Below are 27,545 nucleotides of genomic sequence, written 5' to 3'. Positions count from 1 at the left end.
AGATATGTTCCTGGGGGAAAAGTACCTATCGTACATGGTGTCTTGTTTCTCTTTGAGTTCGTTAAGGAATTCTCTCATAGAAAAGTGTTCATCTTCGAGGCTTGGTAAGTATTCATCACATACTATCTCCACCGTATTGATCAAGACTCTCTGATCTATTCCAGGGGAAAACGCCTTTCTGATGGAATTTCTGTCATCGATGAGAATGACCCCATCGTGCACATCTGCCGTTTCTCGGTTTGTTGTTCCTCTTTGATTTTCCCATTCATCCAAAGACCGAAGTTCTGAAATATGATAGTGACGTGTTTTATCAAAAAACAACAGCTCTCAGAATCAGGCGTAAATAAAGCAAAAATATTACTAGAACATTCATATGATTCACATCATATAATTTTACAAGCTTTTAATGTATACTATAAATGTATTGATAGAAATGCTATTTTAGAAATATATTTCACGTTTGAATGCTTCTTAGTCCACATTACAATATGTAATAAATAAGACGTCAATAAAGTAAAAAAAAACACTAAACAATTCATATCGTTTTTACAGTAAACATCAGAACCATTTCAAGCTTAAAATGTATACGTTAAAGTTGATTGATAGAAATACATTTAGATATATGTGTCACTTTTGAACGCCTCTCAGTCTACAGTACAATATAAAATACATTTTCAAGATACCCCGTCTTAGTATTCTTCCATTTCTTTGGACGTGTAAATTACTATCATTTACATGGATATCGAATAGGACATTGGGCTGCGATGACCCGATAGGTTGTTAACACGGCTATCTGGTTGTACATTGTCGGGTTGTGATTGTCCTTATAAAAGTTTTATAAGACAGTAAACGCATAAGCAAAAATTGAGCTTTTCTTTTTCGATTTCATCTCTTTATCACCATCAATTGTTCGATTTCAAGATTCATATACATAGTTTATATATCAATCAATGATTGCGACATCCCGAAAGTTTGTTTAAAGGACTTTAGATATAAATGTTACGCGGAGATTTACTTGTATTTACCCTTTGTAGTTAATATCGTTCGAAAAATACATTGTCCACTTGGCCACCCCGTCGTATGGCAGAACGTTTCAGTCAACAAGCAACAATAAAGAATTGTCCGAATGTTTACCCGAGGTAAAACATTCGTTGATTTATTTGTCCCCAAAAGAAACGTTACATTATTGTATTGATTGTATTTCAGTAATGTATTGAAAATGCTGAAAATTCACACTGCCGATATCAATATGTGTTGTAACAAATAATTGACTTCAGTTTCATTTAAATGTGTCTATGAATGACGTCAGTAGTGTTTATCCAGCGAACGTAGATAAACATGTTATCAGATAATATCACGTGGAGAAAAAAACTGGTGATGACAACAGCTTGACAACAACATCGCATTGAAACAATGAGTTGTTCCATACACCCATTAGGATCCTCTGCCACTCTACTGTAAATCCGTCCCCAACTGGTCCAACGTTTGAAGCAGCTGATGTCCATTGCTCATTCTAATGTCTAACTGATCCCAGAAGTGATCATAGGGATTGAGATCTTGGGAAAGCGATGACCAATAATGCACATTGATATTCTGTGGACGGTCAAAGACCATGATGACGCGTGCAACATGAGCGTTGGCGTTATTATGCTGAAACATATTGCAATTGGTCTAAATGAATGAACAAACATGTAGTACTAATATCTGATTCATCCGTGAATAGAACGTCTTGCCACTGTTGTAGAGCCCACCGTAAACGTTGTCGTGCCCACGCTGATTCACTTTTGTATATGACGTAAGGTCTATCGAGGTACATATTACGGTTGGCGGTTATGTAGCTTTTCCTCGGTACCGAAGGACTACAGTCGGTGGACAGTGAGTGGGGATATTGGAAACAATGTTTGCCGCTTTCACTGTCCGATTACGCAGATGACGTAACAAATATATCTGTATCTAAACATTTTCTTCAGGTTGGTTAGTATGGATTATGAAAAGTTCTGTCATGAATCCGTTTCATTACTGATTGGGCTTGTACACCAAAGTTTTTCCTTGTACTGACAAACACAGTAACCCTATCGAAAGACAAGAGATCCAGCCTGTATTGCTCACATGGATTTTTATGCTCAGCAATGGTATAAATGGCGAAGGGATGGGATCTCAACCATTTCAAAGGCATCTCAATGTTATGGGTCAGGAATTAAGGGTAGGGTAGGGGCATTTCAAAGTTTTAGCTCAGGAATGAAGACCCTAGGGATGGGGCCAGACATCAGGGTTAACTCTTATATCATTATTGTGATTACTTCTGGATGCTTAGCAATTGTAAACATGGTTATAGGGTTGGGATCTCGATAATGTCAAAGTTGAAACTTCTTATTGGTCCTGTCCTGCAGACCTGGGGTCAGCCCTTCAAGTGGTAAAATATTGAATTATCACCTTCTAAGGATGCTTCCAACCTTATATAAATAATATCCTTAATAATATACATAAACTGATATAGCGCCCTGTCTAGCTAGAATAAGGCACTATATCGCGCTATACAGCACATAGATATACAATTAATACAATTAACATATACATTAATCAATTCAATTTTGAGGATCAGGCGCGTACTTCTAGTCCTATGTCATCTGGCTAATAACTACCTTTGTGTGTATGCCTGCGTGTGTGCTGGATACGTATTTTGTTCTGTTTGTAGTGGGACAGTGCTTCCAACAGTATCATTTATATTGCCACCTAACTCGAACGCGTCAGCACATATACTGCAACATCCTCCCAAGACAACTTTATACTCCACCTTGGTTGTTGGAGTTGTGTCGGCAGGAAAAAAACATTTTCTCTGAAAAATCCATGCGTACGACGACTTCCTGGAACGAACCCCGGCCACCTGCGTGGAAGGCCGGAGTGTTAACCATTCGACCGATACTTGTCTTTGATTCAGAAAAAAAGTTGCCTAAAGCAATATGGCCAAATTACCTCCTTTTTGCCTTGCCCCTCAGCTTTCTGAGGGTCAGGCCCTTAATTGGCACATTTTGTTAATCTCCAACATCGAAAATTGCTTCCAAATAAATATGATTGATATCCTTCTCTTATTTTCAGAGAAAAAGTCGCTTAAAGAAAGCTGCCCAAATTAACTATTTCAGACCCTTTTTGAATACCTGCCATCTTAGAATGCTTCCAACCAAATATGGTTGAAGTCCATTTCTTAGTTTCAGAGAGGAAGTCGCTAGAAGCACCCAGCCTGTTAGCTTCCTGGGGGGCAGGCCCTTCATTTGTACAATTTTGAATACTCACTATCTAATATTGCTTCCAGCCAAATATGGTTGATATCCTTCTCTTAGTTTCAGAGAAAGACTGTCAAAGCAATATTGCCAAATTACCCCTTTTTGACCCGCCCCTCAGTTTCCATGGGAGCCTGGTTATTTATTTTTATGATTTTGAATCCTCGCCATCTCAGGAAACTTATAACCAAATGTGGTTAATATCCTTGTCTTAGTTTCAGAAAAGAAGTCGCTTAAAGCAATATGGCCAAATTACCCATTTTAGACACCGCCCCTCAGCCCTCTGGGGTGTCAGGCTCTTCATTTGTACAATTTTCAATACCCACCATCTAAGGATGCTTCCAAACAAATTTGGTTAAATTCCAGTTAGTAGTTTTAAAGAAGTCGTTTGAAGAAATTGTTGACGGACGGACGACGGATGACACACGGACGGACTGACGACGGACGCCACGCCTTTGAACCAGGTGAGCTGAAACGAGTCCTTTACACATTTTGTTTACACAGTACATGTGCAAAACCGTTTGTACGCTAATCTATTGCACTACTACGCGTCAATGACGTTTACATAACTAACACCAAGCCAATACCAGGAGACAATATTACGAAGCAATAATGTCTATTTTATTTCAGATGTTATTAATATGCCATATTTGTTATAGTCAATATTTTTTGGGCCAGTATATAAAGAAATATTTTCTCATGAGTAGTAGCAGTTATACTATAATATACGTTTTTCATTTCATAATATTTTTCTTATGCAAGCGGTATTGACCAAAAAGCATTGTCTATATAAGTCCTATCCTTTTTGAACAGTACGTACACATCAGGTTTCCTCCTGATTTTACTCCTGTGATGTAGCTAAGTACGCATGAATGATTTATATTTTGTAAGAACTTTTTTCCTTTTTTGTTTGTTTATTGTATTTCATTGTAATGATAAAGATAATAAATAACATAGTAAACATATATATGTACTTTCCTCTTGGCGCAGTCATAATATGTCCAAAATTTGGTGTGACCCTACCAGTAAACTAAATATCTATTGGCTGGAATTGGCTTTTGAACTTCATTAGTGGATGGCCAATATGTGACATAGGGACTGTGTATGGCCTGCATCATTTGGGGAGATAAAGCCAAATCTACCAAATATATATGTTTTAAATATTTCTTTATCATATAACAAAAGTGTAGCTACATGTATAGCTAAGTTAACCAAATCGGTTGTGTCAACATGTGTTTTACCAGTGTTTAGATAATAGGGAAACTATCTTCACACATCACTATTAAACAATCTGCTTTGGGGGAGTTACTTCCCCATTGTGCATCTTTAATGTAAATGTCTTTAATACTTGTAAACAATGTGCTCACCACTGATGTAGCTGTAAGGAGAAGACTTATATAGGCAATGCCTGATGTGCAATCCTGTTGACTTCTTTTGTCAATAAAATATGTTAAGATTAAAAATATTTGACGTGACGTTATTTGGACATTGTCTAGCACTGAATGATTTTTTAAACGTGGGGTGACCAAATTTCACAAAGCGTTAGATACTGACTGGTGGCCAACACTAAACAAAATAAGCATGATGCTTTAAAAGACACTATAGACGTTTTGTTAAACAAAACGAAATCTTGTAAGTTGCAGTTTGAATTATTTTGTGATAAAGCCAAAATAGTTTGATAGGGTATTATCTAGTGGTATAGGCACATACAGTTTGTACAATATTTTTACCTTCTATCGAAAAACTAAGAACCCGGTGACGAACGTTGGCCTCAGTGTCATGCCAATATTCAGGTTTCCAATTTCTGCCGTCAGAACTGATTTCGTAGATGTATTGCAACCTGTGTGATTCGTTCAGCCATTGTCTTGGTATCTGTGCTTCACCGACATATCTTTGATACTTGGAATCGTTGCTGGAAAATGAACGTAACTAGACTATGATTTACATCACAATATTTCAATAGCAGTAAAGTCAATGTACACAACAGAAGTGTACGTGTTTACAATACATTCTTCTTTTGGTAAAACAACCTAACGTCATTAGTTATCGGGAGAGTCATTTTAAAAGTGCACTGTTCACAGATAATTTATACATTTGTACTTGTAATAATTACAACATACCAAATTTCCCTTTGTGACAATGTCTCAAGTTTGAGCTTCTTTCCATTGAGATTAGCAAGGCATTGTAATCTCAGCTTTGTCTTTTTTGTTCCTTCTCTTGTGCTTGGATGCAGGAGGACATCGAATTTGATATGCAAACATTTACTATGTATATCTCTGCAATATGATCAAACAGATGTTTCAACATTATAAATGATTACATATTTGTATTTTATTGCGATATGTGGGGATGTCGAAAGCTTGGTTGTTTTTTTTTATATTCGTAGCATTTATTATATTTTTGCCTTTATATAAAATATGTGAAATATCGGATTCTATCATCTTGATAAAACTGATATCTTTCACACAGTGACAAATATCAAAAGAGATATTTTCACAATGTGAAAATATGACTTTTTGGTATTGACCATTCATAACGGTATCTTCTATTCGCTGCATTCAAAGGCAACGATGTTTTGTTCAGGTTTAAAGGAAGCGATGGCAGAATAAATAGTTGCTATGGTAAATGTTTCGTACACACACTCAAGTATTTACATAAATATACAATTAATAACATTTTTATAAACAATCATACCAGAAAATAGCAGAAAACGTCGAAATTGCTTTGAATATCCTATTCAAAATGGCGCACAGCCTTGTTGTCGAGCGTGACGTCATCAGAATATGGTGCTAATTATTACGCTTCTGATTCCCGCTCTTTTTTAATGCATTACACTTTTTAAGGTTTTATGCTTAAAAATGTAAGATAGAAAATGTAATGGTGTCTTAAGTAATAACAAATATATTTCACTCGTGTGTTTTGATATTTTTCTCTATGTTAGCCACACTCGTCAAATGTATTTGTTATTACTAAAGAATCCATGATATATCCTCTATGTTTTACATGATGCCAGGATTGAGAATGCTTTTAAATGAATATGAGAGAAACAAAACATAGAATATAGAAGTTAACATGATGGATTTTTTCTTTTCTTTATCAAATTTAAATTTAATATTAATCTTATGTTGTGGTCAAAAATTTAAGAGCATTGCTTAATGTAATTCATGATAGAAGATAAGCAGTTTTTTTACACGCTGAGTTTGTTTTGAAAACACTGATATGGATTTATTTTGTCGTGCAAAAGTGCGAATTACTGCTGTTAATATCTAAAATGAGCTGAAATCAACTCACTACGTAAGAGTGATTCGAGTCAGTGACGCCGGCTATCAAAATCGTGTTTATCACGTCTCGGTTGAATTTTAATTTGCATGATGCAGTGCTGATTTTTACAAACACAGCATGAATAATTGATAGGATGCTACAGGGTATCACCAACAAAAAAAAATCTAGGCTTTCGGTTGAGAAAACCATCAAATTGTTACATCTCTTACTGAACACTTCTTTTATTTGTTTTAATTTACTAACAAAGCTTTTGAGGATTCCAGTATTGTGCACCGTCCAAAACAATTGAAAATGTATGTAAGCATTATCTTGTAAGTCGCCATGAAAGATGAAGTGGACAAACTACTTACCTAAACCACAATTTTTATGTTTAGTTTGGTTTGGTTTGTTTGTGTTTTACGTCCTATTAATAGCTATGGTCAATTAAGGACGTGCCAAGTTTTGTTGGTGGAGGAAAGCCGGAGTTCCCGGATAAAAAACACCGATCTATGGCCAGTATCTGGCGACTGCTCCTCGTAGGCCTCGAACCCGCGAGGAGGGCTAGTGGTAGCAGAATGTCAGACGCCTTAACCACTTGGACACCGAGGACCCTCCACAAGTTTTACGGCAAGGCTTCTATATGACTTACGTCTGAAGAAGAGACCGATGATTAAAATGGTGTCAAAGACAACTGCATCGTTAGAATTCCTGGCGATTTCTTCTAATTGCTGATTTACATTACAATACTAACACAGACCAATACCGTAACTTCACACCATCAATTTCGCCAAACGCTGGTGATAATCGCACATTCATGTATAAATACATAAACATCATAACTAAACAAAGAAAGAAAAATGAAAAACGACAGATCAAACGGGCACCGACTGCATATAAATACACCAAATGGTCAATACAAAAAAGGATAGAAGATAGAAGACAAATCAGTGGGAACGGTCTCAAGAATCAGACACGTACGATAACAAAACGAAAACGAGTACTAAGCCATGCATAAAAGGGTTGTCTGAACCATTTACAATAGTAATGTCGAACGCCACGTCAGCGTACCTACGAGACAAGCCAATAATATTGAACAGTACTTAGTTCATCATAAAGACAAACTGACAAAATGACAAAAGAGAATACATGCAACCCATGCTATCGTATGTATACTGGTAAAGTATTCCGATAACTCGGCAAAAGTCTCAAGGAGCATCAATGTAGTTGGTCAGCCGTTGCCGACTTCAAACTTTAAATACAAGAAAGGGAGGTAACCAAACATAAAATTATGAAAAAGTAAACAAAATCATGTAGATAGGGAGACAGATGAATTAATGGCAAGAGACGAAGGGGACAGCAGCCGAGTCATATGTATGGCCCAAGTAAACATCCTATAATAGGCGGCATAGGTAAGTGCATTGACTACTGACTGCTTGTAATATTAGAGAGCAATTGAAAGGACATGTCTCAATACGATTTTGACAGCTGACTCCACCGACTTGACACACAATTTCGTATATTTATGCACAACAAAACTCCAGTAATTTTCACTTTTTCTTCTCAAAAATAATTTTAAAATATTCATTTTGACAAGCTGTCGAAACACACTCCGATTATCTGTTTCATGATTGCTTACTAATAAGGTTACCGCGATATATCGTGATAGGTTGTCAGCATTACTTACGTATCATCATAATATGGTGATTTCATGGTGTCTTTGTTGTCCTCCATCTGTTAATACAATTTACGTATTTCGTTTTTTACTTCAGATCTATTTAAACTAATAGACGGTGGGTTAATATAGTTATCATTTAAATTCTGTACATATATAGTGGCATGAAGTTAACACTGAAGTTCTACCACAGTTGATTTTTCATTTAAATACCCGTGTTGACAATGAACGGACATTAATTCAAGTTAATGACATTTACGTATACAAATTTAAATTATTTCAAGGAATAATACAGTTGTTAGGCATATTTGTATAGTTTAAACTGACTATTTCTATAACCAATGTAAATAAATATAATGTGAAAAAGGAGAATCAGGTGATTTCTCAAACAGTTAGTTATTGGATCGCACAACGTTACACAATGTGCCTGCGATGTAACAAAGTTTACATGCTCATATAACAGACATAAGTGGATATTTCAAGCTACCTAAAACGTCACGTTCTTACATGACACACATCAGGCATAAACTGCATACGTACACGCATACAGTGTCAACAAAACAGTCCTCACTGTTACTGTACAAAGGTTTCGTGTATCTCATTAGCTGTGGAAGGAAATGCGATAAATTTCTACACAGTGATTGAATTACCGATCAACTCTAATCGGTGATGACCTTCATTTAATTTATTCAACGTACTCGTACAATGTACTGTACAAGACACTACGAACAAATTATCGACAGTTCTACCAGCATTGTACGTAATAATGCTAAACATGAATTGCAGAATTGGTTAAAGTTCATATTTACTGATGGGAAATTAAACACGTACGAGTTGCAGTACATTCATCCTTTCAAAATTTTCACTTTCTGTAATATTGATCAACCAATTTTACCAAATCGCATTTTTCGCGCAACGGGGAGATCAATTGTTAACACGCACAATAGTGCACATTGTGAGAGCACGGTAGCTTTGGTATATGAGCGATCACACAACGGTATTTAATCGAAACATGGAAGGAGTATGTATATAGTTTCTGTAATTGTCCAAACATAATTGTTATATTTGAGACATTACACATCAGCGTGTAATTTAAATGAACATTAGTATGTTTATCAAAATATAAGAACTTTACATACCCGCAACTGTGGATTCTCCGTTTTCTCGTTCGGTTCTTTGTCGGGCGAAGGGAGAAAACAGTTTGACGGGTAAATTAAAAATAAGAAATATGTCATAACAGAAATAGTTCGAAAAAACCAAGAAAACATATGAATTAATTGTTAAGAGATACACCAATAAGTAACCTAGGTTACAGATGTAGTGGTATGATATATACACAGGCAATATTTGTTTGTATGTCAACCTGACCTGAAAAAGTTCTAACCTGAAATTGACCTGAATTATGGATCAAGAGAAGCTACCTGTGTAGTTTGCATCAATACTGATACGACAACATTTATTTGATAGTTTGCGTGCAGTTGCGAGTGAAAAGCACGTTTCATTTTTTCAGAAATAAAAGTGACTAGCCCAACATTTTATATGTTATTTAAATTAAACATCAATCAATGGTTATGATAATCCACCTATTCTTGAAAAAGATACCTTCCTCCTCCTCAGATGATATCGCAGATTGTGATGTGTCCTGTTAAATATAAAAACTGTACATTATGTGTTTACCAAGCAGGATATACGATACACACAAGTCATTTCAAAAGTAAACTTGGTTATAGATACACTATTCGAAAAATGGAATACTCTGCCTGTCATTCCATCTTTAGTGTTGCTATGAATTTACCAATGATATAGAAATACATTTCGTTGTCATTGAATTTGATTATTGTTTCATAACTCTTTGTTGATAAATACTACAAACAGGAGAACGGTGATGTTTTAACTGATGCAAAATAGATAGGATAAAAGTATTGATCCGACTTAGCTTCGGTAAGAAGATGTTCACAAAATCAGACGAAACGATTAACATTAAGCAATGAAATATTTTGGTCGACAGTAATGAATTGATAATTAGTAAATGTTATTATGGGTATGATTGACACCGTAATTGGTGTAACCTATGGTGAAATCAATATTACCTGATTATCTCCCTTTGTTTGTCTCGAGGGTTTTGTTTTGCTTTTCTGGTTTGCCTGAGATTGGGAGACGGTGTCTTCTGGCTGACTGGGGCCTTGTTTAGGTTGTGCTGATGTAGAGTTCGAGTTTTCTGGTTTAGGGTATGGAGGACCAGGTGTCGGGGAACCATTTCCCTCTGATTGAGAATGCTCTGGTGGTGGACGAGTTGGTTCAGGACGTTCTGAGATGAGAGCATTCACTATCAGTACACTTTCAGAAAGTGTTTCTTTGTACTCCCAAATGTGTTACATTGTTCATAATGTAGGATATAAAGAGCCCCCTCCTCTTATCAACCACTCATTCAAATGACATTGTTATAAGCGAGTACTCGTATATAAATATACTAACACAGCAAAAAGTGATGATATTTGTGCATCGAGTACGGCGATCACTGTGATGTTGTGAATTGTAATACGGCCTTGAACATACTGTGATTTTAAAAACTCAACACCTAAGCTCTGATACTCGAGGCAGGCCGATTACACATAAACAAGACCACCAATAGCGGAGAAGTTTACGGCTGCAAGAATTGGTGGAATGAATATAACATGGTAAGGAGTACGCATGTCTGAGTAAAGTAGTAACATGCGCATATGTTATTTTGATTAATTATGAAACGATTACCAAAAGTTATACAACAATTCATAATATTCGGCAAACATTTCGGGGACCAGTTGCTCTCAAAAAAGTGTTATTCCAACGGGAGTTGCAAACTTTTGTAAAGTATATCCGACGCAGAATCCCAATCTTATGACATATAAGTCTTTATATGAAATATCCGTAACACAACCATAATTTCATAACATTCGGCTTACCAGTATGAAACTTCTTGCAAAAAAAAATTCAAAAAAGTGTTTACAGATCGACGTATGGATAGATGATAGCAAATTAACCTCCTCTTCGCGGGCATTAAAAGATGAAACCAATAGATCCTGGTCCCATATATATTTAGATCCTAAATTCTCATTTTGTATAAACATTATTTTGTATAAACAGCAGTCATTACCAGCGAAATGGTCGAACACCACGTAGCCTGCTCTGTACGAGCCGAATGACACAAGGAAATCCAAAAACGATCTTATACGGTTCTGCCAAGATATGACCATTCAGGTTTGCCTGTTCTGGTTCGTCCGTCCGTCCATCTTTCTGTCTTTCTGTCCGTTACCGTTGTTAAGGCTTTTATTAAAGTTTTGTAATGGCTCACTATTAATTTAATAAGGATGTTGAATGACGATTATTTTGCATATAGGCTCTTTCAGGGTCTTTTAATGGTGTGAATTGATAATGGAAAAGGTTTTTTTTCTTTCTGTCTCTTCAGTTCTTGGCATGTTCAGAACTTAATTTTTGAGGCCAAAATCTGCAGGTAAAGGTTTCGGTTAAGATTGTGCTATAGCTTACCGTTTAATAAATAATGATATTAGGATGGTGATTCTATACACAGAGGTTGTATATGTATCTAGATGCTAACAACGTTTAGTGAAAGTGAAAAGGTATTTCTATGCAGTGAATATTTGTTAGAATGCTTGATACGAATTGTGCGAACCATAAACAACAGCATCATTGTTAAGTCTTTAAATTTACTGACCATTTAGTGTTGTTTCCTGAATTGGAAAAGTAATCCCATTGACTATGTACATAGGGAAAATCTTTAAAAATCAGTATCACTATCAATATCTTGTCTGCTTGTCTGTATGGGTACCGATAGAAGACTTGTATTTATTAATACCTCTAGAATACTTGTTTATATTACACACATAACAATCAGCAACAATTTACCTCCTTCCTCTTCAGATGATATCGGAGGTGGTGATGTGTCCTATAAAATATAAAACAGTATATAATGCATTTACCAAAGTATGCGTTGTTCTAGGAATATTGTCATGGTACAAAACCTAATTCTGTAAACCTCCTAGTCATAAAATGATGCGATCAAAAGGTTTGTGCTATTTTAACTAGTTGCAAAATATGCGTGATAAAAGTTCCAACCTTACTTTGGTAAGATAACATTCATGAAATCCTTCGAATTGATTAATGGAATGTGACGCAATAATTTTAAAACGATAGTTGGTAAATGCTTTATTAGGGTGACGTTGGCACTGAGAGTGATGTATCGTATTGGTATAATCGATATCACCTTATTATCTCCATTGCTCCGTCGCAAGGTTTCAGTGGTGTTGTGTTGGAATGGCTGAGATTGTTTTGGTTGTTGTTTAGGAGGCGGGAAGACCTCGTCCTCTGGCTGATGGTGGCCTGGCTTAGGCTGTTCTGGTGGGAAGTTCAAATCTTCTTGCTTATAGTGCCACAGTGGCAAAACAGGTGATAGGGGATGCCCTGATTGTGGTCGAGTTGGTTCAGGGCGTTCTGAGAAAAACATAACACTTTTAGTACTTTTTAATTTTAGTAAATTTCATCTTAATGCAAAGCTTTGTTTTATTCTTTCTTCAGACTCTTGCATGGTTTAATAATGTTTGCAGTATTTCGATTGAAATACAGCAGAAATAATTTCAAATTATTTTTACTTTTTTCTATTTCAAATTGATTTAGGTTCGAAGAGATTTTGACCTTCTTGTAAATGATGAAAAGGGCTTGTTTCTGGGAATTTTTCACGTAAGCTGTGTCCCTTATGCAGTTGATCTGGACGCAGCAGCGATGGGTCCCCTGGGGGCGGATGAAAGGTTTGAGAATCATCTACCAAGAAAAGAAACCAAATACGTTTTTAAAAATCAATAATATACAACGGATTTTATCAAGTAAGGTATTGTATACAAAACTTTCTTTCATATTGTAACGAGCGAGCGTCCGGTGCCCACGTCTCACCGGCTGCCGTCAAGAGTATTGGGTTCTTGTTTCACCAATATAGTGTGCTTCCTGGATTCTGGATTATCACTGTCGAATATGTCGAACAATGGTCAGAAATAGTCTAGTAGTCTAATTTAACTATGCAATCACTAAATATCAACCAAGAGCCCAATTGACAGGTAAAAATATAATTTATTAAAGGAACAAGTTAAATAACATGGTATCTTTACAGAGTACAGATCAGTATAACATTACAAATACAAACAAGGCATCAACACAGGTCCTTGGACCAGACAATAACAAAATAAATTGACAAATTGTACACAACTATTCCCAAATTATACACTAACTGACTGTATTTCTAGTAAAAATGTCCAACTAATCACCAGAGCCTAATATTCGAAGTCACCTAAATTATAATTTGATATGCAGCCCAGCAAAATACAAGAAAGCTTCAACTATTCCGATAATTTGTAATAAAATGACGATTCAGCTATAAATAGCCAACTGCCGGTATTTCACCTTGTATCCGATGACAGTGTCTATAAATAGAACTATAAATGACGTAGGCAGTAAGCCTAAACCCAAAGTATGAGGAAATCCCATGTCTGACCTGTTCAGAGGCGACCGTCTGTCAGCGAAGACAGTGATGAACTAAGGAAAAAGGTTCGATCCGACCTGTACTTATAACCTTCAAGATATTACCACTCAAGGAAGTAATCTGGAGTATAGTATATCGCACAATTAGCTGCAAAATGGCGGTCTTGAGAGGTGTTTGAGATGCTAACGAGAGGTCGAATTAACACGAAATTAGCAGGGAAGTTATAAATCATTTCTACAATGTTCTGTAGTTGTACTTTGAATAATCAACATTTAAAACTTATGTACAAACACATTTTGGACTATTAAATGGACATGTTATTTATGTAGTGGAAATCGGTCACACAGGCCTCAGCGATATATAAACAAATCGGCTGAAGGGCCGAGACAGCGTTGGTTGGATCACCACATTTATACGGGGCTGACACGTTACAATATTCTATGGATTCGATATTTTTCTGGTGGTTTGATACACTTCAAATATGAAAGGTGAGACACACACTTGTGATTGTACCTAAGTTCCTGTAGATACAGTATGAATTACACTCCACCATCTGTTGTATGATTGCCGTGTTGAGTGGTGATACATGTAAGCGGTAGCTGGGTCATGCGATTTCTAAGCGTTAATGAAGTACATTTGCAAACACATGGATGTTTTTCGATATATAACATATCAGCAGATACATGTAACTCGCAATATAAGTCCGTGTAGATATACATTCAGATAAAAAGGTTGAAAATCAATGGAAAAATGAATGTGGATAGGAAGCCTGGTTTAGTTCATATATGTCGAATAGCAGAGGAGTAGCAATTCTATTTAAAAACTCTTTTGGATTCAAATTTCTTAATTTTTTATATTCAATTGATTTCATGTCATAAAACATTAACTCTAGTGGCAGTATATGGACCAAATAATACAGATGTTATATTTTCTCATCAACTTTCGCATCATCTGGATTTTATTATGTGAGAATACATCTATCATCATAGGTGGTGGCTGGAACGCACCACAAAAATATGTTAAGGATACGAAAAATTACATAAATAGAAACAATGTTGTAAATCAGGGTAAACTTATAGATATTATAGATACTTTTGATCTCATAGATATATGGCGAGAGTAAAAACAAGATGTAAACTTCTTTACTTGGCATGGACTAAACAGGAGGTAGCCAAGATTAGACTACTTTCTAGTGTCTTCAGATTTGGTTTCTACTGTTGTTAAGAGTGACATTGAGATAAGCTACAGGTCAGATCAATTTCAAATATCAATAGAATTTGAATTCATAAAACAAAATAGGGGTAAAGGAACATGGAAATTTAACAACAGTTTATTAAGAGATCCAGATTATGTAAATTGAGTAAAAGAATGTATAAATGTAGTACCAATCAATATGCAGAGAATCCTGAAGTAGAAAATAGGGACTTATTAACATTTACGATTAGCAATAACTTGTTATGGGAAACTATCAAATTCACAATAAGGGGAAAGACTATTGCTTACTCAGCCAAAAACAAAAGGGAAGGGGGTACAGAAGAAAAACAGTTAAGAGTCCAAAATAGAAACACTACAAAAGCCGAAAGCAAATCAAAATTAAGGGTATTATTTTAAGAGCGAAATCAAGGTGGGAAGTAGAAGGGGGGAAAAGTACTAAATATTTTTGCAATCTAGAGAAAAGACATTTGTGTAAGTGATATACAACTTATTGCCTCAAATTATATCAAATTAAAAGAATACAGCGTTAAGTATGCTACAGAAGTGAGGTTATCACAGTCACTACGTTTTGCAGTTTACAAACCGGATAATTGCAAACAGAAGTAGTATTTGGAACTGGAAAATATTTGATGAAAATGGAGTGACAAAGTGTCAAACAATAGTCAGAAAATAGACAATATAGCTCACAGATAATGTGGTACTCCTCAGAACTACTTGGGTGTTAAGTCAAATGAAAAACGGACTAGCGACACAAGGGAAACGTAACCTAACACCATGTTATCACATAGATGGAGGGAACGCAAAGTCTTACCCAAGTCAGTTAAGTAAAAATGTAACATTATTGTAGGTCAAAATGACGTTTTACCCCGTAATTGTAAAAGTATCCAGTATTATGTTTTCGGACCGTGCGGAACTTGTAGTAAAAGCGAAATGATGTACAAATACAACGTGAATGAAGCGGAAAGAATAGTCCATAATGATTTGCATGTCATAAGATGACGGGCTACACCAGGAGTAAATTCATTTAAAGTTTTATGACTTTAGGGCTTTCAGTACCAGCGAGCGAATTTGAACTAAACGTAAAGGCTTACCATATAAATGTTATAAACTCAAAGTCTGTCAAAAGTCAGCGGAGCGAAAGATATACGTTATAGTAACATGTATGTCACATGACGGTGCAGTACTGCTCCGGACGTTTATATATATAAATTTGATGACTATAGTATCACAAATATCAGACAAATGAAGACATACTGAAAATTAAACCAAAAAAAGTAATTAAGGCAAAGTATAATCAAAGTTAGTCAAGTGGCAGTTATAGCCCACACTGACCTGCCTGTCACATCATAGTGAAGTACTCCTTAAGATGTATATGGACACGGAGTTTGATGACTGTCAGACTTCCAGTATCAAAGGATAAGAGCTGAACGGAAGTTTAACACAAATGTCGGGCGGGAAAGGCAAACACGCTATAGTTTGATAATGTCGAGTATACGACTTAGGTGAAAGGTTAACAGGCCTTGTAATTTAGTTCAATGTACTGCCAACAAAACAACATATTCGTTTTCAGTAGTAGTTGAAAAAGAATGTATTACCTGCAGGTAACCGGTCAAAAAAATCGTCGTCTTCTTCATCAGTGGATGAAATACCTTAAATACAAAATAATAAATGTGTTAATTGCCGTACCAACAATCCAAACCATCAACAGCAAACAGCATAATAATTATCACGCTGCGAACTACAACCCTTAAAGTCTACAAATCAAGGTTTAAAATAAAAACATTCAAAACCTGTAAATAGTTAAACGGATAGTCGGGTGGCGCAGTGGATAGCACACTTGCCTTTCACTAAGGCGACCGGGGTTCGATTCCCCAATCGTACGTGAAAAGGTATGAGGTCACCTGTCTGATCACGTGGGTTTCTCCAGGTAATCTGGTTTCCTCCCACATTAAGACACCCACGCGCTTACATCCGGGCCAAAAAGAGTGATTTATATAAGTTGAAATAATTTGTTTCATAAATGTTGAACTCTAAGTGCCAATTACAATTAATACACACATAACAGGTAACAGGATTAATGAGCAACACAAATTCTAACCATTAACATTGTTAGACTTGTGGTTTGTTTTCCATAATTCCGGTTCTCACTTTGACCACGTGAGATCATAAGGATTTAATCAAGATTAATATGACGTCTATCGTCCATAAAGCAGAAGGCGCTTACTCTCTCTAAAATCTGTATTTTAATGCAAACATCTTATTTCGAGTTATAACTTTCTACACCGGATTTTAAATGCATTTAGCATGTCAAAACCTACCAGTGTGTTGTTCTCCAACGTGTTATAATACGCCCATTTGGCGACATCGTTTCTTTACCATCTTGATTTATTTATTGTGAATGAAAAGGGGTAGTATTTCTGTAGTAGGTTTATGTGATAGCTGAAATATATTATCGATTATTGATTGATTGTAAAACATAAACATACTAAACGTTTGCATATAAATTGTCACTACCATTAATTCAACAAGCACGATGAGTCCAATGTTGATTTTAATCATTTCTGTAATTGTTGTAACTAGTACGAAAAAATATAATATTTTAAAGCAATGATTACTTTAATGTTATAACAAGAACACAAGAACTACAGTGAGTATCAAAATGTGCTGTTAAACTGTTCTACAGGTGGAACTTACCTTCTGCTTCAATGCTAATATCACCACTGTCACTCATGATGACCTGTTTAAAATAAAGCGTTAATCATATTAGCAATGATATATTTACAGTCTAATAACACCAGTTTATTAGTCAAGTATAACATGAAAACACAACATAACGCAAACACAACAACAAAACTCCAATTCGATATGGAAAGAAATAAGCAGGTCCTAGGGATAGAAAGGCTCAGTGTGTAAATACAATAACAGGAACTGATGAGACATCAAAACAAAACCTCATTGTGTATATACAACAACAGTAACGGATCACGAGACAGCAAAACAAAAGATTCATTATGAAATACAAAACATGAACTGACAAGACATCAAAACAAAAGATTCATTATGTAAATACATGTACAACAACAGGAACTGATCAATCACATCAAAACAAAAGACTCATTGTGTGATATAAAAACAGGAACTGACAAGACATCAAAACAAAAGATTCATTATGTAAATACATGTTCAACAACAGGAACTGATCAATCACATCAAAACAAAAGACTGTGTAATATAAAAAAAGGAACCGATCACGAGACATCAAAAGAAAAGACTCAGTATGTAATATAACAACAGGAACTGATCACAAGAAATCAAAACAAATGACTCATTATGTAAATAAAAAAACAGGAACTGATCACGAGACATCAAAACAAAAGACTCATTATGTAAATACAAAAACAGGAACTGATAACGAGACATCAAAACAAAAGACTCATTACGAAAATACAAAAACAGGAAGTGATCACGAGACATCAAAACAAAAGACTCATTATGTAAATATGAAAACGGGAACTGACGAGACATCAACGCAAAAACTCATTATGTAAATACAAAAAACAGCAACTGATCACGAGACATCAAAACAAAAGACTCACTGTGTAAATACAAAAACGGGAACTGACGAGACATCAACGCAAAAACTCATTATGTAAATACAAAAACAGGAACTGATCACTAGACATCAAAACAAAAGACTCATTATGTAAATTCGACTACAGGAACTGCAAAAACAACCAAGCGAAATGCACATTATTATCATAAAAGACAGGAACTGGGGACACAACAAAGGTTCAATATATAAATACAACAGAAGCTGGGGTGATATTCAAACAAAATAGCATTTCGGTCAAGCGTATGTCAGACTAGTCAGCCAGATGTCCTGATCTCAATCCTGCGCGGCGACATAAACATATCTGTGGCAGATAAGTTTGTATATGTTGATTTCATAAAAATAAATAAAAAGGTTATCATTATCAATGTGAAAACTTTAAATACGATTATGCAAGAGAAAGTCATACAGGATAAGGGCATGGCCTTATTTTGGAGCAGGTTTATAGGTCCTCTTCAGTATGACGTAATGGTGTTGAAGTGGTTGTCAATGTGTATTAAGAAAAGGTGAGTGTAAAAATTATCGAAACGGAATATTATTCTGCATTTATTGATTCATTAATAACAAACATAACAAAGAAATATATTCAAAAAATATTTTCAAAGAGAAATCGTTTATCAGAAACAGACAAATGATTTAAAATATACACCCCAGTCTTTTATAAAGCTTAAACCTTTCATGTATACAGATGCTTGCTAAACGTGAAATATGCAGTTTTATGTTACAATCAATTTTGAATTCGCTCCCTCAAAGACGTATTCGTATAAGAAAATGCGTGATATTATATAACAATTAAACAGTTGTTATAATCACGTTTAAAATCCAATTAGCATTTTTAGAATAAAACACCACGCGAAAAGTCGCACCAGTAACTTTATGAATACAATAGCACGGATTTTGTTTTCTACAAATAATTTATGAATCTGTGCCACAAAATCGATATTTCCCGGAAGCAAACAATGGAATTCCAATATTGAAACATTGAACGAGTACCTTTACGTTGTTGTTACGCATTATGACCCATTGTCTACAGTCTGTAAGTATACAGACTAACTGGTCCCTTTGTGAAGCTATGATGAGTGAGCAAATTGTATTCTTTACTCGTACAACGCCACAACGCAATTGTGTATTTCAAATGTCACTCGACCTGGGACGTTTCACCTATCGATAGAGGCTGTATACACACTTTATCGAATAGATTACTGGTAGGGCGAGGACATAGTTCGTATTCAGATGTCAGGTGTCCTGTGTCACCCACAGTCGCGAATCTGTTAAATGAACTTTTACAGCTAACTAACCATCATCAGATTGGCAATCCTGCAATGCGGTCCCAAACTTAAGAAACGATATGCAGATGACATCCTAGAGACAGTGGAAAAGGGAAGCAATGTAGGGCATAACAGATCGCCTGAACAAAGTATACCGACGTATACCAAAGTATAACAAATTCCATTAAATTTTCCCACGAGGAGGGAAAGGTTGGATCCATACCATTCATTGACAAGCTGTTCGTCCGAAAAGAAAACGGCACCATCAAACTATTAGTATACTGTAAACCGACTCACGCCGATCAGTATTTGGCTTTCCATTCCCACCATCCACTACACCAAAAGTTTGGAGTCGTACGTACATTCCTTGACAGATGCAACAACGTCATCACAAAGACGGACGATAGACACAGGTACAAACAGCACATAAAAGACGCACTCAACTGTTATGACTACCCCGACTGGTCAATTAATAAACAGAAAAAGCTGTAAAAGAAAGACAGAAAATAAAAAAAAAACACATTAAGATGAAATGAGATGAGAGCCGGTTCACAATACCCTACGTGTAGCAACACATTTTTTTACCAGAACAACACGCAAAACATCCGCTAACCAGTACTTAAATGGAACAACAAACAAAAACGAGACAAAACGTAGAAGCTATCAAAATCAGCAAAACTCAAAACATGAAGAAAGACGAGGGGGGCACCAGCTGAGTCATGTGTAAGATCCGATACTGACCTAACGAGAGAGGGGACTATATCTACCCCCTACCAGTAACATATTCAATACAGTATGTACACACTGTCTAGCGATCGGCGAAACGTCCAAGGTCGACTGATATATGCGATTTACAATTCCATCGTATCGTTGTACAGGTAAGCAATAAAAATCGCTCACTCAGTCAATGCTTGACAAAGAGACAAGTCGATTTTGAAACATTGCGACACGTTTATTACGTACAATATTGACGTCAATATTGAAGGACTGTTCACTGTTCACCACTGATAAAAATCTGTATTAAGCAAATTATATGTATTACCATATATTTCCTGGGGACCACCGACATGGGACAGGTCGCGCACAGCGGCCATGAGTATTGGTTTGTCGCTGACTGTTCTAGTTGCTTAATTAAACCATTATTAAATACCACTAATTCTGGCTAGCAATCGTATAATAAAATTTACTCCCATTTCCTTACAGGATAATAATGTAAAATTTGTTTAGCTTTTCTTTGCAAAGAAAACTTAATGACGACTACCTCAGATTTCTTATTGTGTAGTTCAATCAGTAAACCGACATAAAATATACCTTGTAACGCGTCAAATATATATACATGTTTGACTGAGATATAATAGTATGCCTTTAGTATGCACTGGCGTTTAGAATATAATAATTGTCCCAAAAGATAACGATCTTGACTGTCACTTAGTGTTGTATTGCCCCGCGCCCTCGCAGTTGTCTAATGACATAACCCCAGTCATATTTTATCTGTAATATCACGGGTGTTAACGTCGCAATACAGATAATAAACACGAGAAAAAAAAGCCTTATGCTTTCAAAAACTCACTCACGTAAAATCGACTTGTAAATTACTTTTTAAGAGAAACAATTAGGTATAATTGTCATCTTTGAACTAACTTTGGACAAAGGTGTTAATAAGGAAGAAACAAACTAACAAATTAAAAGAAACAAAGGATAAATAACAATAAATCAGATTATGGAAAACTTTTTCATTAATAAAAACAAAGAGAGCACATAGATATTAGCCGTCCCGGTTTGCACATGTCCTTTGACTTGTTAACCATCACCGATGTCAACCAGAATCTAATCGGGTGTACAGTCACTGTTACATTACAATAACGTAAACATAAACATAATCTAATCAGGTGTACATCTCATTGTTACATTACAATAGCGTAAACACAAACTTAATGTATTGATTAATTCGTGAAATAGCTTTTACACAAACATCTTACTAAAAAATTGGTCAAGTGTGACAAGTCATGTGAACATACTATGGTAAAAAAAAAGTCTTAACTAAATTTGATGGAGGGTCGATGAAAAATTTCATACAAAAGCGTTTTACTCCAAAAATGGTTAAGTGTGACCTTGCCTCTGACCTTTTATCCGTTTGACTTGATCGATGACCACCAAAATCCAATAAGGTGTAGAACTAAATGTTACAAATACTAACGTATATATGTGACTGTACATGTATGTGTTCTGCGCATATATCTTGACGGACGAACGCGACGACAAACGAGTAATCCCCCTCACTAGTCTGTTGGAGTAATGATAAGAACGATATTGTCTGGGATAACCAATCAAAATTGAGGAGTAACGTATGAATTTTCTCTGACAGAGATATTTCTTTGGTTTTGTTTATATTTGACGATAAAGGCAACATATTTATAGAACTATTTCAGATTAGAAAAGAATATGTCCAATTGAAATCAATCAACAGAGGCTTTAGAAATGCAGAAAAGGCTGAAATTGGGATGCTTTCGTAAGAATATCTTTACTTTGATTCGATTTTATTACATATTGTATTAATTAATTAGATTTACTCCGCGAAGTTTCACGTAGTGTTGTGCACGATTGTATGTTAAATCGCGATTTGTTTTAAGCACAAATATGTGTATGGCGCTCTATAATCTGTTCATGCTGCTAGGGCGTATCCATAAGTTTCTATTGGTATAATAAAATATGCAAATAGCATATGTTGTGTATACAGAGAGCTGAAAACTGTATAGAATTACCCTTACGCGCTTTAAAGTACATGTAAAGTATACATAAATAACATTTTAATCAACTCTATAGAAATCGCTCATATATCATCGTTCCTTTTGTAAACATAGGGGACCCATCTACACTTGGTAAGAATAGCTATGAGTTCAAGTATGTAATAAATAATAATGACCGTTAGTTTTATAACAACAACAGAAGGTATTAAATAATGATCACTTACTGTTTACATGCATTGCGACTGCAAACTAAATAAGTTCATCCTGTCTTGTGTACGTGTCGTCTGGTAACTGAAAGAGAAGTTTAAATAAAAAACACATGTCATGTACCACTTCTTAAAACCACGGTCCTATTTCTTCAGCTGAAAGATCGGTATTGTTTTTCACAGCTTTAGTCAAATAATAATATTGATACCGTTAATATATTTAGGGGTAGACTATGTCCCACCAAACTAATTATTTACGATAATAAGGGTTTGGGCCTTAAAAACTTCATTACTACTTGTTTGCTTATGAATTTATAAATCAGAAATCAGTCAAATCTATAAAGGGTCTGTAGCAGACGTCACTCGTTGAGCAGAATATCAGATCATCACATTTAAAAATGGAATATAGTCATAGCTACATGTTCTAGAAATGTGTAGTATACGTGTATGCTACATTCCTGTATTATGTGAGTGATTGCTCACTGAATAATCTCCGCTTACGCTACTCTTTTACAATACGCATGTATTCAATTGGATAGATATATTTACCGGAGACGAATAATGAACTACCGTTCTTTGTTAACAAACAATTTTGGCAAGAGGCCGATGGCTACGTTGACGTGCGTATTTTGACTTTTTGACGACCTTAGCATAACAATGAATATGTATTGTGAAAACTAAGGTTAGAACTACAGCCTTTGTGTTAATGATTAGTAATTATTACATTGCAGAGATTTATACTTACAGATGCAGTTAGATATAAACGTCTTATATAACATGTTTTAGGAAACACATCTAAATATATTTCGTATTTTTAAAACAGGCAAAATAAGAGAAGAAATTACAACGTTTATTACAATTATTTAGTTAAAGAAAATAACAACATTGTTACAAATCAAAAGAATGTATAAAAGTTTTAAGATCTCTTTTTGTTATCTTGCTGGTGACCTTGGAAAAGATCTTGAAGATGTAACTGACCACTTTTCTCATCCCAGCTTTCCAACTACCCAGCAGTACGTTTTCTCTTAACCAAACTTATCGTTTTTAAAAGTGAAAATACCATGAATGTTAAAGCTGTGATGGGTAGTCAGACTACTAAACTAATGTCGACGTTGATGGTATCTCTGCTAAAATGTTAAAAGCAGCTTATGAAGAATAATATCAACATTTTACTAATTTTTAAACTTTTTAGCGATATTTTAAACCTTTTCTGACTGCTTTTAAAACGGGCTTTGTGTGTCTGTCTGTTCTGCTAAGGCTCCCAGAGGATTGGCGTCAGGATTCGGATGGCCATAAGCTCGTGGGAGCTTTCATTCTGGACTTTTCCATGGCTTTTGATTGAATTCCTAGTTCACTGTTACTGGGGAAGCTGAAAGTATATGGGCTGGACGAGTCAGCCATTGAACTTGTCAGTAGCCACCTCAGTAGCAGGCAGCAGAGACTCAGACTCGGCCCAAAGGTTCAATAGTTGGACCTTTAATTTTTAATATCTTCTAAATGACATTTTGTTAACACTAAATGACGCCTGCTGAGGTTTCTTCTGGAAAACTTCCTTTCAGTAAAGGTAAACCAGGTGAGAGCGGACAATGTACATAAGACAGGCAGGAGAGTGACAAACTTAAAGATCCGAAATTTGTTGAAAGTGTAAATATTTATGATATAATTTGTCTATATGAGTGCTGGGTTAGCCGAACGATGATTATAACTGCCTGGTTACTGTAAATATCAATTTCCTCGTATTATTGCAAAAGGGGATGGGATTATAATTTATGTGAAACATTGATTGGGTGAAATTCGTACATTTGTTGAAAATATTTTAGATTTCATTGTGATTTTGAAGTTAAAAAGCATCGGTGAAATTGAGGCTTAACATAATACTTATATAAACAGATCTTTCTATGATAAAAATTATATAGACCCATTTATATGTCTAGAAGAATGTGTATATAAATACCATACACATGGTGATATTGTTGTCACGGGTGATTTTAATAGTAGAAGTGGTGATGCTGATAATTTTATTCGATTTGATCGAATAGTAGAATTGTCTGCTGATATGTTATCAAATATGTTTTAGTTATAATAGATGTGATGATGACCAAATATTTCAACGTAGATCAAAATGTAAATCAATTTGGTAGACAATTATTAAAAGTTTGTAAATCAAACGGTCTGAGCATTTTTAATAGTAAACATCCTGTTGATCCTGAGGGGGAGATATTAATTTTATAATAGAAACAGAACTAGTCTTATTTATTTTGTTTTAGTTCAAGACAATAAGGTAGATAATATCAAAACCTTTAAGACAGGTGTTAACAATTTTACAATATTTTAAATGACTTAATTGTTCCTTATAGTACACTCACAACCAGAAAAAAAGTAAGCAGACAAATGTTGTCAAGGGAGATAAGCCATGGTTTACGGAATCATGTATGCAATGTACACTAATCTAATGTGAACAGAGAATCTCTAGTAAACAAAAGAAAACTATAGGAAACTTGATTATAAGCTAGATGAATATTTTGTTAATTGCAAAGATATTTTAATGCCATGTTTATTGTTATTATTCAGTAATATATTCAAGTCTGATTATTTCCCGTCATCGTGGTCACTTGGTTATATAGTTCCTGTTTAAAAAAGGTGACGTTAATAACACGGTCAACTAAAGAGGTATCACATTGTTAAGTTGTGCTGGTACGCTATTTACTGCTATCATAAATGAAAGACTCGTAAAGTTTGAAATGAAATATAATAAAAAAACACTTCTACCATAGACGCCATCTTCGCTTTACAATCTTTAATTAATTGTACTTTAAAAGAAGAAAATGTCTCTGTTGTTTTATAGATTATACAAAAGCGTTCGATTATATTAACAGACAGAGGTTATGGTATAAAACTTTAAAGAAGGTGTAGAAGGTAAACTTCTTAAAGTAATCAGATAATTATATAAAAGTGTGAAATGTTGTGTTAAATATAACAGTATTCTCTCTGAATTTTTTCATATTGAAAAGTGATTATTTTTGGGGGGAAAATTATCGCCCTTTTGTTTGCTATAGATGTTATTGATTGTGAAATGCAGTTTTTATCAGATAATTGTCCATCTTTTGAAATAATGGATATCAATATGTTTCTACTTATGTATGCAGACGATGTGGTAATCATATCTAAAACACCAGAGGGTTTGCAAACAATGTTAGACTCTCTTGCAAGTTATACCGAAACAATGGGATTTGACTGTAAATACTGGAAAAACTAAAATTGTCGTGTTTAGAAATGGAGGGATATTAAGGGGTAATGAAATATAGTTTTACAAATGAAATGAATAGGATGTTGTGATCATTCGTTTGAAATTTGAGAAAGATCCGTCGAGTATTTCTAGAGTGAAACAGACAGACAACCAACAAAGGGAGATCCGAACAACAATAACGTACCATCTGATGATGGTTGGTGAACACGCACAAAAATAATAAAGCATTTATATTGCAAACTAATTGATTTACAAAATTGAACTGAGGCGCTTTATAGTACAGGTTAAAATCATCGTTCGTGAGTAACTCTAAAATAAATGTTATCTATAAATGAATTCAAAATTCACATTTACATCAGTGTTTCTCATATAAACATAGGGAAACATAAAAATAACACTATTTTTAAACCCTTCTTAATCATGACCATCGCTAAAAATATACGGAACAAAAATAAAAGGTTTACACTTTATGAATACCAACCAACTCGACAGTCAATTCAGATAGTTTCAGAATAAAATTTGATACAATGGCATTTTAGTGTATTCCCTTTAAATATTATTTTACACGACAAAATCAGAAAAAAAGGCGTGAAAGTAATGATCACTTACTGAATAAATGCACTGCGATAGCCAACTGCTTACTAAATCACTTCCGCCTACCTTGTGTACTCGCCGTCTTGGTAACTAACCAGGAAGTATAAATATAGGACACATGTCATATACCCCTTCTGAGAAATCGCGTCACTCATTTTCAATTCATATATATATATGTGTGTGTGTGCGTATATGTTTTACAAATATGTAAGGTGTGGGGTGTATATATCACACAAGTCCTTCATTTGTTTTACATTTATTGTTCTTTGTCTCCCGGAAGAAGGAGCCTGTAAAATAAATACAAATACACATACAGTAAATGCCGAATTCTTAATAACTACTATTATCTCTAATAATGGACAATTATATATAAATTTGTTCATTCTAATATAATAACAGTTATTGTTAAATTTAAACAGGACGTTGTAGTTAGTCTGTCTTACCAGGGCTTCGGCCGGACAGTATCTTGTGGTAGATTGCTATATAGCTGCAGGTACAATGCACATGTATGCTGATCTGCTGCTCATCTCGGAGTGACTGGACAAGGGTGTGTAGGGTGTGAGGAAGGTGGTTGCACATGTATATGCGTCGTTCATATAGACCGAGCTACAAGCACAACATCATGTATTGGGTAACCCTAGATATAAATATACACAAAGTCTTTATACTTTCCCGCTAAGTGAAATGACTCCAGGCATTCCCAATACTAAGTATACTCCAAAACAATTAAATAAGTAAAATGTATTTGCAATATTCTAGTTTGAAATAACACCACTGTTCCAGCATATAATATGCTGACGTGTTGGATAAACTATTCGAACATAATGTGTTCACCTTGGACACCCCGAAAGCATCTAGTTGCAATTTACATTAATTAGAGCAGAGCTAGTCGGCTCAGGATAAATGTACCAAGGAACAAC

The 27,545-nt window shown here is 35.1% G+C and overlaps 1 protein-coding gene across 1 annotated transcript; it reads right to left on the bottom strand.

The window, feature by feature from the left end:
* On the bottom strand, nucleotides 1-26,706 carry LOC110457396 (RNA-binding protein 33-like; the record flags this gene model as incomplete). Its single annotated transcript, XM_021508656.1, has 14 exons — nucleotides 26,641-26,706; nucleotides 22,803-22,869; nucleotides 17,648-17,690; nucleotides 16,549-16,602; nucleotides 12,901-13,026; nucleotides 12,473-12,699; nucleotides 12,115-12,154; nucleotides 10,302-10,519; nucleotides 9,814-9,853; nucleotides 9,351-9,385; nucleotides 8,224-8,270; nucleotides 5,399-5,554; nucleotides 5,009-5,190; nucleotides 1-284 (listed from the first exon to the last, which is right to left on the bottom strand). Coding segments are annotated over exons 3-14 (1,446 nt in total), but the record flags the coding sequence as incomplete, so codon positions are not given.
* Between the last annotated feature and the right edge of the window lie 839 nt (nucleotides 26,707-27,545).

This window comes from Mizuhopecten yessoensis, unplaced genomic scaffold (genome assembly GCF_002113885.1).
Source record: "Mizuhopecten yessoensis strain PY_sf001 unplaced genomic scaffold, ASM211388v2 scaffold1147, whole genome shotgun sequence".
Classification (NCBI taxonomy): domain Eukaryota; kingdom Metazoa; phylum Mollusca; class Bivalvia; order Pectinida; family Pectinidae; genus Mizuhopecten; species Mizuhopecten yessoensis.
The sequence above is the reverse complement of the archived record's forward strand: the minus strand, read 5'-3'. Positions and strand labels throughout refer to the sequence as shown.